The sequence below is a fragment of the Ursus maritimus genome, unplaced genomic scaffold (genome assembly GCF_017311325.1).
Source record: "Ursus maritimus isolate PB19 unplaced genomic scaffold, ASM1731132v1 scaffold_2, whole genome shotgun sequence".
Taxonomy (NCBI): Eukaryota; Metazoa; Chordata; class Mammalia; order Carnivora; family Ursidae; genus Ursus; species Ursus maritimus.
In genome coordinates, this window is record NW_024424452.1 from 62,682,838 (window position 1) to 62,696,231 (window position 13,394).

General features: G+C 32.8%; 1 protein-coding gene across 3 annotated transcripts in view; it reads right to left on the minus strand.

Moving 5' to 3' along the window:
• The window catches only part of KCNT2 (potassium sodium-activated channel subfamily T member 2), a 344,368-nt gene that overhangs the window by 244,884 nt on the left and 86,090 nt on the right, over positions 1 to 13,394 (minus strand). For all 3 annotated transcript variants that reach the window (XM_008710517.1, XM_008710516.1, XM_008710515.1), the window contains exon 2: positions 2,318 to 2,397. In XM_008710517.1, coding sequence (XP_008708739.1) covers positions 2,318 to 2,397 — 80 coding nt within the window. The remainder of the gene's footprint in view (positions 1 to 2,317; positions 2,398 to 13,394) is intronic.

Genomic DNA, 13,394 nt, shown 5'->3' on the forward strand with positions numbered 1-13,394 from the left:
CACAAAAATCATTTCCAATCAAGATTCAAATATGCTTAGAAGTATAAGCAATTTTTATATCCATGAATTTTGGAATAAATTTTAGCTAGCTAGAAAATCTAGCCACTTACAAATTCATCAGATAGTTTATAAATCTTTTACTTTCAGAACACCTTGTGGATTTGATTATAGAGAAATTATAATCATGTATATAATTATATATATATACACTCAACTAGTAATTATATAATTGTAGAAGAGTCATAATAGCATTTGCTGGAAAATACATGCATACACACACACTTTTTAGTTCGACCAGTTGAAACTTACTTTTTACTTTAGGCTGAACACCAATGAATTCTTAGATATTTGGGGGGTATTAAGACTGCCATGTATGTATCTATAAAACTGTGTAGGTCACAGTTATGCAGCCTATAATACTTGATGATGAAGAAGAGCAATTAACATTAAGCAAAATATGCCTAAAATCTGATTAATAGAAGCATTACCTTTCCTGTAATTATCAGGTGGTATTGGGTTCATGCATTATGAATAAAATTTTGAGAAAGGTCTTCTTATAATTATTATTTAATAAAATCTGGAAATGAAGTGTCATTTTTTTTACTCTGCTATATATGAGTGTACTTGAGGTAACATTTCTTAACAGTAAAAGGTTAATGCTTATTAATTGTGTAATTTTCCCTAAGTTTCCTTATTAAAATGCTAGGTACATTTTATGGGTTAGCTTCTTTATAAATCTTTTAAACTGTTAATGAAATTGCCCTGGTTTTATAGAACTGGTCTCCTCAAATGACTATTTAATCAAAGTTGGCTGCTGGTGAAGTATTCAAATAATACATCTATCTTTTCTGGCCTGGAAAGATAGCATTGTTAGTATTAAAATCAAGGAAACCTATTCAGATGATGTGGCCCCTTTAGGTAATACTTCTTGGTGGGACTTCCTTGGAAATTCTGAACAACCAGGTTGGAAAGGCATTAGCTATTATTGGCCTTAACTCTGCAGCTAACTTGCCATTAAGAATCTCTAACCAATGTGCCTTACATACTGAAACAGTCCCTATACTCAGTATTTGGATAAATTCCCACAACTCAGGCTTTTTTCTTTGAAACCTATAGAGATACAACTTAATCTAGACCACCCCAAGAAGATTCCAGTGTCAAAATTTAAAAAGAACAAAGTCTACATCAATCAGTATAGACCTCTCCATTGTTTGTTGACATTTTAAGCAATGATCATATGAAAAATTGCATATTGACTCATTATATATGGCTTTTAAAAAATATGTGGTATTAGTTTTTGACTGTTTCCTTGGCTGTGCAGATGCAACATGGACGGGACTAGAGGAGATAATGCTAAGAGAAATAAGTCAAGCAGAGAAAGACAATTATCATATGGTTTCACTCATTTATGGAATGTAAGAAGTAGGAAAATCGGTAGGAGAAGAAAGGGAAGAAGAAGGGGGTGTAAACAGAAGGGGGAATGAACCATGAGAGACTATGGACTCTGAGAAACAAACTGAGGGCTTCAGAGGGGAGGGCGTTGGGGGAATGGGATAGGCTGGTGATGGGTATTAAGGAGGGCACGTATTGCATGGCGCACTGGGCATTATACACAAGTAATGAATCATGGAACTTTACATCAAAAACTAGGGATGTACTATATGGTGACTAACATAATATAATAAAAAATATTATTATTAAAAAAAATATGTGGTATTATAGGGAGGCAACAAACATCACTGACACATCAGCCTTGCATGGTCAAGTCAGTGACTATACCAATTTCATGTCTTCTTGAAGTTGAAATGTTTCCCAAATTTATCTGATGAGAAAAATCAGTGGAGTGTGAAACTCAGCTGAGGCCTACACTTCCTGATTCAAAATCTCCAGAGAAGGATGCTAGTCATCTCTACATTTCAGAAAACCCTAGATGTTTCTTGCTATCAGGCGTGACTGGGAAACATTAAACTCTTCCTCAATAAATCAGACAATTATTCCCGTTTGGTCAGAGCCTTCTCAGTATCCCTTAAAATAAGGCGACCCAGCATTTAAATTATTTTCCTCAATGTCTCAACAAATCCAGATGGTCCTCTCACAAGTCTACTTACTGATGTGGAATTTGGGGAACTATAGGTATTCAAAAATCCTACCACCACCACATGTAACATCTAGAGCTTTCTAAACTTTTACTGCCTGGCAGACAAGATTATCATATTCATTCTACATAAAAGATATTTTGCAAAAGGATTGCATGGCTGAATTTTTTTAGGCAAATATGTACAAACATATAGACAGGAGAATAAAATGAATGACTTACTTGATCTCTGATTTTTGATAAAAAATAACTTTAATCTCTCTTTAAATGTATTTTCATTCATATAGAATTCAACTTGTACCCTGCAAGCAAAAGATAAAAATACAATTAATCTAAAAAAATTTATTTAATGTATTATATACTTTGAGCAAATCCCCACTACCAAAAATGAAAATTGAGTAAAAATACTGAATTTTTTGGAGAGAAGCAGTTACTTTCTAATTCTAAACAGAGATTAAGTTCAAATATCATATATATTTAATTCTATTATTTGTATTAGTGGATATAATGAGTGGTAGAGATAATTCAAAACAGCTATATGCATCTTTGGAATAATTTTGCATCAGTGTTTTCCCAAGTTTTTTCTCTGTCATTAGAATCAATTGGGTGTTGGAAGAATCCAGTTTGAACACCACCGCCTGATAAGCTGCATCAGAATCTTAAGGGACCAGGCCTGAAAATCTATTTTTAAAAAGTCTTTCCCTCCATCATGAGCCTATTTGAGATACTGCATTATGGGACACTTTACCTATTTATTTATTTATTTAGGCTCATATTAAAATATATGTGGATCAACAAAGGAGTATTAATGACAAGTAGAATGTTAAAGTAAACATAGATAGGTTATAAACCAGACAAAACAATTAAGGAGCTGCATATTATATATTTAATCTACAATACAATAATACCAACAGTCTAAAAAATAGTAGCATACTAATAAATACATTTGCTTTCTCCCTAAATTCCAGCAAATTTCTCTCATGTGATGACATAATTAATATTTTCAAAATACTGATTGAAAAGAAATATGTTCATGATGATTTGTTAATAATCATCATTTGAAAATTTATTTTTTATTTGAAATTTTCTTAATTAAATGGTCTCTAATACACTTATTTTAAGTTATGATTCCAGAACAGCTAAGAAAGCACTTTAATGTTTATACAAACAACAGACTTAATTTCATTTTTCCTATATCACAAAATTTTGATAATGTGATCTTTATAAACTAGAAACGTTATTTTGTAACTGGTATTTTGTAACTCTTAATCCCCTTCACCTATTTTGCACCTCCCGACACCCATTCCCTCTGGCAAGTACCATTTTGTTACCCATATCTCTGAGTTTTGTTCCATTTTGTTTGTTCATTTGTTTTGTTTTTGGCTTACAAATCTAAGTGGAATTCTAGTTTTAAAATAAGTCATGGGGATGTAATGTACAGCAAGGTGACTATAGTCAATAATATTGTATTGCAAATTTGGAAGTTGATAGGAAAGTAAATTTTAGAAGTTTTCATTATAAGAAAAATTCTTTGTAAGTCTGTATGGTGATAAATGGAAACTAGATTTATTGTGGTGATCATTTCACAATGTATACAAATGTCAAATCATTATGCTTATACCTGAAACTAATATAATGTTATATGTCAATTATACTTCAATTAAAAAATTGCAATATTCTCTAACAAAACACTTACATATGCATGCCTATGTGCATGCACATACTCCTACACATATATACACAAACTTACACACTTACACATGATACAAAAGCGCATGCATGCACAGAGAAACAGAACTCCAGTAGTATCTTAGAAATCCATCACTGAGTCTGTTTCCCTTGTTTTATGGTTTTTTTTTTTAAGATTTTATTTATTTATTTGACAGAGAGAGAGAGACAGCAAGAGAGGGAACACAAGCAAGGGGAGTGGGCAGGGAGAAGCAGGCTTTCTGCTGAGCAGGGAGCCTGATGCGCACGGTTCAATCCTAGGACCCTGGGATCATGACCTGAGCCGAAGGCAGATGCTTAATATCTGAGCCACCCAGGAGCCCCTCCCTTGTTTTTTGACTGAAAAGGCAGTTCATTTAAATAAAGTAACTGCAACATTGATATCAAGCTAAATTATTTCAAATCTGCTATGGATACAAAAGCAAATTTGAAAGGACATATGGCTATTGTGCAAGTAATTCAGCAAAAGGCCATGCAGATTTGCTCTGGAGTTATCAAATTTATAAGACTATGAGTCCGTTCTTCTGATAATATCTGAAGTTCAGTACTGGGTATATATCAGAGGTTTAACTAAAATTAGGTCATTTAAAGCCTTAAGCAAAATAATGAGGAATCTGGAAAGCGTCTCATATGAGGACAAGTTTAAAGAACTGGAAATGTTTTAGCCTAAATATGAAGAGTTAGCAGTAACAGAATAGCTGTCTTTAAATATTGAAGTGGACATCATTATTAAAATGAGATGACTCATAATATGATGCTCTATTGTATATGATTAATCATAGAGAAATAAGAGAATTAGGAATGAGATCACCCAATTTTGAAATGGCCATCATTGTGAAGTGAAGAGCTCTCCAATATATATAAATATACCAAAGACCGGATAACAGCTTGAAATGCTGGGGGTTTTTTTCCCCTGAGGTAAAGACAATTTTGCATGAGATAAATCCTCTCACTTCCAGATTCCCTCCTCATTATAATATTATGTGAAGTAAAACTATTAATTAATCTCGTGATCTCTGAGTCAATATGATCACCAAGGAACATAAGATAATAAAGCGTAAGTTTATACAAAGGTTTTTTTAAAGCTAAAGCTAACATACAAAAAAACCAAAACACGTTAGGATCCATGTCTTCTCTCAGGTAGAGAAAAATGACCTTTAAGTTAACTACTCATAATACTGAGTACAGCTTTATTTTTTTAATAACAACTTTTCCCAGAATCAAAGCCAATTAGTGTTAATATATTCTTGGAGGAACCTCTTAGCCCATACAGTTCTCTAATACTCAGGGACTTAGGACAGAGTTTAATGTTTAGGCTTTCTAATTTTTTCATGATTTTAATTTATTTTAAATATCCTCTTCATATTTCCTTTTCCATATTTAAACGTGCTTTCCCTTTTTTCCTTCCTCCCTTCCTTCCTTCCTTCCTTCCTTCCTTCCTTCCTTCCTTCCTTCCTTTCCTTCCTTCCTTCCTATCCTCCCTTCCTTCCTTTCCATTCTTCTGAACTCTCTCCTCCCATCTAACTTTATCTGAATTTACCTCCATCCAAATAGGTCAATTTAGTGCACTCTTTCTGGACCTTCCCCAGAACCCCAGTTTTAGTCACATTTCCCCTAATGTAACAGTGGAATTATAATTGTATTTAATAAAGAAATAAATTACAATTACTAGGTAGTATCTTCTCCTATTGACATGTTTTCATTGTGTAATAATATTAGCTTTATATTGGTCAACAATATTTTATTGTTTGATTTGCATAGACCCTACATATTCTTTGTGACATTTATTTCTGGATATTTTATCATTTTGGTCGCTATTTTTAAAGTGTTTTGTTCTAACCTTCAACTTTTGGTTTTGGTATTGTAAATAGCTACCATGTTGAATTCCTTCATATGCAGTAATACTTTTTTTTCAGGTTTATTGCTTGGGTTTTCTAGACAAACAATCATGTCATCTAAAAATCTCCAATATTTTGATTTACATTTAATTGTTATTATGTTGACTAGCACTTATTGAGGAAAAAGTATCAACTGTGGTATGCATTCTTAGAAGGCCTCTTGTGCCTTAGCAATAATTATATTGTTGACCCTGGAATTGCAATAAACATTTATATCTTACTAAAAATCCTATCAGGAGTGGATGGATATTGATTGCTATCAAAAGCGTATCTTGATTCTATCAAATTGATGGTAACTTTTGGGGATTTTTTTGACATTGATTTGATTAATTGTTTTAATAGTTTTTCTATTATGCAATAATTTTTTTCAATTCTGGACTAGTTTTGTTAGTCATGAATTATTCAGGTAATTTACTGGTGGATTCATTTTCTTATATTTTTAGGAGTTTTTCTTCTATAGTCATAACCAACTAGCACATTGATGTGCTTTCATCTTTAGATTATTCTGATATCTTCAAATATGAATTGAAAAAATACACGAATTGAAAAACTCTCCAGATTTTTTTACAGACTAACCATTTTCATTACTACAAAGACATTTTGTGTAACCATTGTCAATTTGCCTTAATATTGACTTTAATTTGTTACTTTTTTTTTCTTTTCTTTTCTTTCTGTTGCTCTGGTTACTCGAATTTAGTATAAGAATCACAAAGGATCTTGTTAAAAGCCAATTCCCTTGTTTCACTCTTAAAATTCTTCTTTACTAACTCTAACATAGGCTTCACCATTTTAACCACACAAAAAGTAATTCTGATCCAGGCTGTCCACACTCTGCTCTTTCAGAAACACTATTTCACTTTTTTCAAGTGCTAATAATGCCTTGGGCTCTGTAGGACATCAAACCTTTGCAGATATTCTCTTTGGAACATGTAGCAGATTACTACCAAAAGAAGATTCTCTCTCTATTTCTACTTGGTGCTGTCCCTTCCTGCCTCCCTCTGAGTCTGCAATATTGGTCACAGAGTCCATGCATGAGTTTTCATGACTATCCTCATCTCAAGGCAATACCTGCCTGGACTTTCTGGTCTCAGCAGACAGATTCAGTGGATACATTTTAGTCTCTCTATGTATTTGTTGCTGGGTATTATTCCTTGGAAAATTCACATCTGGGTATCAAGTGAATGTACATAGCTTCATTGCAATTCCCATGTCTAAGAAATTTTCACATGGTATCATTTTTGTGCTTTTACATTGGTGAATCCTTCGAACTCTATGTTTGGTGCTCTGACTCCAAAGAGTAAGGAAAAAAATTTAAATCTCTCTGTATACTACTGCCAGGTTTCTCTCACTCTATTCCCACCACTACTGAAACTTAAAATGGGGTTTATATTTATGAGAATTGCACCTTTCTAAATATACAACATTACTGTAAGTGTACACTTATTTTTTCTAAAGTCATTGCTATGCATTGAACTATGTCCCCTAAAAAGATAATGTTGAAGTCCTGACTCCAGTATCTCTTAATGTGACCATATCTAGGAATGAGTCATTGCAGACATAATTAGTTAAATTAGGATGAGGCCATACTGGAGTAGAATGGGTCTGTAATCCAATACCACTGGTGTCTCTGTTAGAGGAAAATCTGGACACTGACACAGAAGAAAGATGGCCATGTGAAGACAGAGACAGAGACTGGAGTTTTATGGACACAATCTCAGGAACACCTAGGGCTACCACAGGCTGAAGAGGCAAGTGAGGATTCTCCCCTAGAGATGTAGGAGACAGCATAACACCACCAACAACTTGATTTCAAACCTCTATAATCCAGAGCTTAGAGTTAATAAACCTCTGTTGTTTTTAAGCACCTAGTTTCTGGTTCTTTGTTGAGGCAATCCTTCAAAACTAATACAGTAATATTCTATGATGATGACAGTAGCATTTCCCAGTTACATGAAGTAAGTCCATTAGAATGAATGTAAGCTCCACAAAGGCCAGGACCATATTTGTTTTGTTAATGATTATATCTTTAGCATGTCACATATTACTTGAGACCTATTAGGCATTAACTATGACTGACTGAAGCCCTGAACAAAGGGATAGGGTAGTTTCCAGTTTTTTTTGGTACAAACCTGAAGGACCCTGAGTGGATAGTCAGTAGGAAGATGAAAAGCATCTTCTTTCCTTCCTTAGATTATAACTATTTGAGGATGCAAAATCTGGGTTTGTAGTGAGGTCAATCCTTATTAGCTCCTTTTTATTCAAATTTGATCTACCTTAAGATTAATGATAATTCCCTGCAGATTTTTAAATTTTTTTCAATTTTATTAATTTAGATTTATTTATTTGCCCTATCTCCCCATGACTTGATAAATATTTAGGAAAAAATACACTACATTATTTAATTTGTACAATGTTGCTATGACTTGGGTAAGACTGCCATCAACTTTATTTTATAGAAAAAGAGACTTTAATTCAAATAATTTTAGTGAATTGCCTAGATGCATAGCTAGTATGGGAACAGAACTGGGATATTGTTCTTTCCATTACTTCTTTTTGCCTCCTGCTTCCTCATCAGTTGACTCTTCATTATTAGGAGATTTCTAGGTCATTTGTAAAATATTAACAAAAAAGTATTGCAAACACCAGACCCACAGAGAGATAAAGACAAGTGTTTGTTTAGTTCTTCCCTTTGATTATTGACTCTAAACCAGGTTCCTATCCATTTACAAATATTCACTCCTTACTTCTGGTAACTAAAGTATTTTACAGAACAACGATTCAAATGGAGCCTTGTTAAAAAAAAAAAACAAAACTGAATAAGCCTACCATCAATTTTTAATCTTGAAAAATTAGTTTCACCAGTTCATGCTCAAGTGCTTCCAAAGGGTTTCTACCTGGCTTCCAACTGTTACTACATGCACAAAACTAAGTTCACTTTAAATGCTCTGAAGTCCCTGCTCCTACTTCCCAACCTCTTTTTGCTCATCCGATCCTCTTCATAATTACTCAAGCCTAACTTTTTCACCTTCTTTAGTCGGTAACAACTCATGAGGAGGCAGAGATTAATTCTGATGACTTTTGATAGCATTCTCTTATTTTTAAAATGAAACTTAGAACAATGTCATTGGGGGGCGCCTGGAGGACGCAGTCAGTTAAAACGGCTGACTCTTGGTTTCAGCTCAGGACATAGATCCCAGGTCTTGGGATCAAGTGTCCTGCCTTGGGCTCTGTGCTCAGCATAGAGTCTGCTTGTCCCTCTCCCTCTCCCTCTGCCCTTCCCCAGCTCGCCCAGGCTCGCTCTCTCTCTCTCAAATAAATAAATACCAAACAAAAATCTTTAAAATAAATAAATAAATAAAACAATGTCATTTTGGAAAGGGAACCCTACTAGTATAGATACATACTCACACTACCTACACACATACATACACACATGTATGAGTGTGTTTGAATGTATACATGTAGTGATGTGTTGGTAATGAGGAAAGAATCTGGAGTGCTAATCACTCAACAATTTTCTTTCATTATGGATAATGATGATAGTCCCTCAATAATTCCATTTATGCTCCTGTCATTCCCTAATAATTGAGGCTTGCAGGTAGCTGGAAATACACAAGCTTGTGGTTTCCATGATGAAACACATTACAAGCCCACCCAAGAGTACTTTTGTATTCAAGTCTCTATTCAGTTAGAAAACTCATGAACACATGTGCAGTGTTCATTTGCAGGGCCAACTCTTGTACTCCCTCATTTTATTTAAAAGAATTAAAGGTAAACAACCCCATTTAACTTAACTTTGCATAGGAAGCAAAAGATAAAGAAAGCTAAGTGTAAAGGTACATTTTTTTCATCCTTGAAGAGATTTGCCTTTTCATACCCCCACGCAACTGCATGAGTGGGGGGGAGGTGTAGTTCAAGCCATTAAGAAAAAGAAAAGAAAAGAGAACAGAAGAGAAGAGAAAAGAAAAAAAAGAACTGCAAACAGAACATTTATTCATTTTTATTCTAAGTATATAATAAAAAGTAGCAAAAATACACAGCATTTAGGCTTATAGTAAACTGTTTGATATGTATTATATATCTTTACCACCACTACCTCAAGAAAAATTACAGATGATTCAAGACCATGTCTATTTCTTTTCTCTCAGCTCAACTTTACTTCTTCCCATTACACACACACACACACACACACACGCAGAAGCCCCCAAGATAAAATGCATAATGCATGTGTACACATACACACATAAACGTACATACATGCATGTAAACATACGCATATACATGCTAGAAGTATAGAGCTCTTTGTCCCAGAAAGGCTTATAAATTCACATAATATGACTACAGGCAGCACACCCCCACCACAAACCTAATAGCCTCCCAATCAAAACTCATAACAACTACAACCTATAAGTCCTCTTTTCTTTTTCTCTCTACTTTAAGAATAGAATACAAAATACCATGTAATCTCGAACTCCGATTGGAATACTGCACCCAGTCATTTTAAAACCTTGAAGGAAAATATAACAAGGCTCACACATTCCAGGATTGCTAAGAATGGCATGGTTAAATATCAAAGCCCAGTTTGGGGAGAAAGAAATGTGTGTTTTCAAAGAGGAACCCACTGGGTCTCAAATAGTCAGGTCATGTTCAATACATGCTAGTTCTTGGTATGAATCCAGAAATTACATGAAGATACTCATGTACCGTGAAAGAAGCACCTTTGAATTTCATATAATTATTTTCACCAATAACATAAGACTTTAAATCAACACTCCAAGCAGCCTCTTTCATTTTGCACTCGTAGGGAGAAGTCATATTTCAATAATGGGCACCGCTCACTAAGACATATATATTTCTTTAGGATATTTTAGTACTCAGTATTCTTAATTCAAGTAAAAATAACATATATAACTTGGAATAGGTAAACCATATTGGGCTGAATACATTTAAGGACAAAGTGACACAATTTGGAGGAAGAAGTGAAAACAGTCACAAATAGAATTTCATTCCATAAATTGCGACATTAAAACTAATGGGTTTTCTAGGGAAACCAACTTTTTTCCCACATTAGATTCTTCATTTGTTTATTGCATAGTGTAGTATAGGAACTAAGAGGGATAACTTTGGAATCAGATTATATGCACAGGATTATCAAATTTGCTAACTTTTATTTCCTGTACAATTCAATTATTCCTTCTATTAACCAGGCTGTTTAATGAAAATTAAAGAAAATACCTTATATTTGAGAACAAAAAACTGACAACTCATAACTTTTTTCTGATGTGTTGGTAATAAAGAAAAAAGTCACTAGAATAAATATTTACAATTGGGAGAACAAAAACTGTGGATTACTTAAGTCAATTCGATATAGTTGAGTCCTCCAAGAAACATTTACTTGAGAAAAATAAAGGTATAAGACAATAAATAAATTCACTGTTTACTTCAGAAAATTCCTACATATTAATTTATTAGAGACTACTGTCTGTTCACCTAGGCAAACACATCACTTATCTACAAAGCCTACTCATTAAGATTTGCATTATCTTTGTACTCATTATTCATTAAGGCTTCAAAACCCTCACTTTGCTATGTCCACAAATTCCAAATGATTTATCATGAAAGTTGACCATTCCAAATCCTTTCTTACCTTGAAAGATCCCCCTTACACCACTTGAGCCTTCATTCAAAAAGCCAGATAAATACCTGACTTCTAACATCATCTTCTGAAACACTGCTAATGCTTACTAACTTCAGGGAGTTTAAATAAATTTAGTTTTGCTTCATTAACAAATATCTGGTGACAGTTCAATTTAAACAACAGTATAAAGGGAATCATACTACACCTGCTACTCTGGAACTTAATCATGTTTACTTAAACATAGAAGATGCAGGCCTAGATCATAATTTTTAATTACTGCATGTAATACTTCTGTATATTCCTCTATATTAATAATACACTATTTTTTCACAAATCCCTTACATATACAAATGAATCTTCAGGTTTTGTTTACTATAAAGAAAAAAAATCATCTACATTATCTATAAACATAAATAATAAATACATTTTCTACATTTTTCACCAAATAACCTGAAAGCTAAATATCAAATTATTTTTAAATATATGTATAGGACAAAGAGTATAGCAGTAATCTAAAAATCTTGTTATCATCTCACCATTTTAATAGTCAAATAACTTTCCCATGGAACTTTCCCAATACATTTTTCCCAAACTGTCTGAGAAGGCAGATAATTAATGATACAGTCAAAATGTGTAAATATTATACTAGAAAAAAAAAAACTGTTGTCAGTTTTGTCAGAAAAATTATCCAAAATTTAGAAATAAGCAATAGAGATTACTAGATGTTCTTTCAGTGAAATGCTAGCTTCGACTTTCTATTTTCTGTGCAATTTTACAACTGTGAAGGAGCAGACATTAGTGCAAAGAGTTTTGTATAATAGATATGCAAAGAATTGCCACCCAATAAAAAAGGTAACTCAAAAGGTTAAAGCTGATGGCCTTGTAGGGTTTTTGGAAGAGGGGTACTAACTTAGCAATCTTATTCTAACATTGAGTAGTTATACCTAGCTTCTTAAGTGCTTTGTGGACCAGTTTTAAAGTGTTACTGTTTTGCTCATTAATTAATGAGTTGAATATAATTTTTTATATTTGTATAAAGGACATGTTTTTCAAACTTTTGAAAATTATGTTTTAATATCTCCTCCTCAAATTAATTTCTTATTAATTATCAGTATAATTTAAATTGGTGCAATCAATTTGGAAAACAATTTGGTATTTATATTATAAAATAATCCATAGATTCTATAAAATCCTAATCAAAATCAAATAGGGAATTTTGTGGAGCTTGATAAACTGATTCTATAGAGGTAAAAGATCAAACTAAACAAGAAGAATAAAGAGTAGATATTTGCCTTACCTGAAATCAAGACATTATTATGCTACTGCAATTAGGCATTATAAAAGTGGCACAGAGAAAGACCAATTGATTAGTGAAATAAAACAGCTGGGAAATTGACTTATGTATATATTGAATATTAATATGTAACAAAGGCAGTATGACAGATAAATAAGGAAAACAAAGTATTCAATAAATGGATTTTTAAATGGTTTTCCTAAAAGGCAAAAAAAAAAAAAAAAGAAAGAAAGAAAAGAAGAAAGAAAGAAAAGGAGAAAGAAAGAAAGAAAGAAAGAAAGAAAGAAAGAGAAAAAGAAATAAAAGAAAATGAAAAAAGTGTAAAAAAAGACAAAAAATTACATTGGACCCCTATCTCATACCATATGTGTTAAATTATGTCCATACAGGTTAAGGAAAATTTTGAATTCCTACGAAAAAAATAATAGCGAATACTTTTTTGACCTTTGAATAGTCAGAGTCCTTAAGATACAAAAAGTAACAATATCATAAAATATGTATAAAATATTTACCTGGAAAAGTAAGAGTGTAAATCAATAAATAACTTCCCTGATGGGCTCTGAACATTCATTTGGCTCAATTAATAAAGTTTAAATTTTAATTTTAAAGAGAATGAAAAACAAATTCACAAGTAGGAAAAGATATTTGGGTACAAAACCAATAAATGCTAAAAATCAAGAACATATGAAGAATCCTTAATAAATCAATTATTAAGAAAATAAAAAACATGTAGCCAGAAAT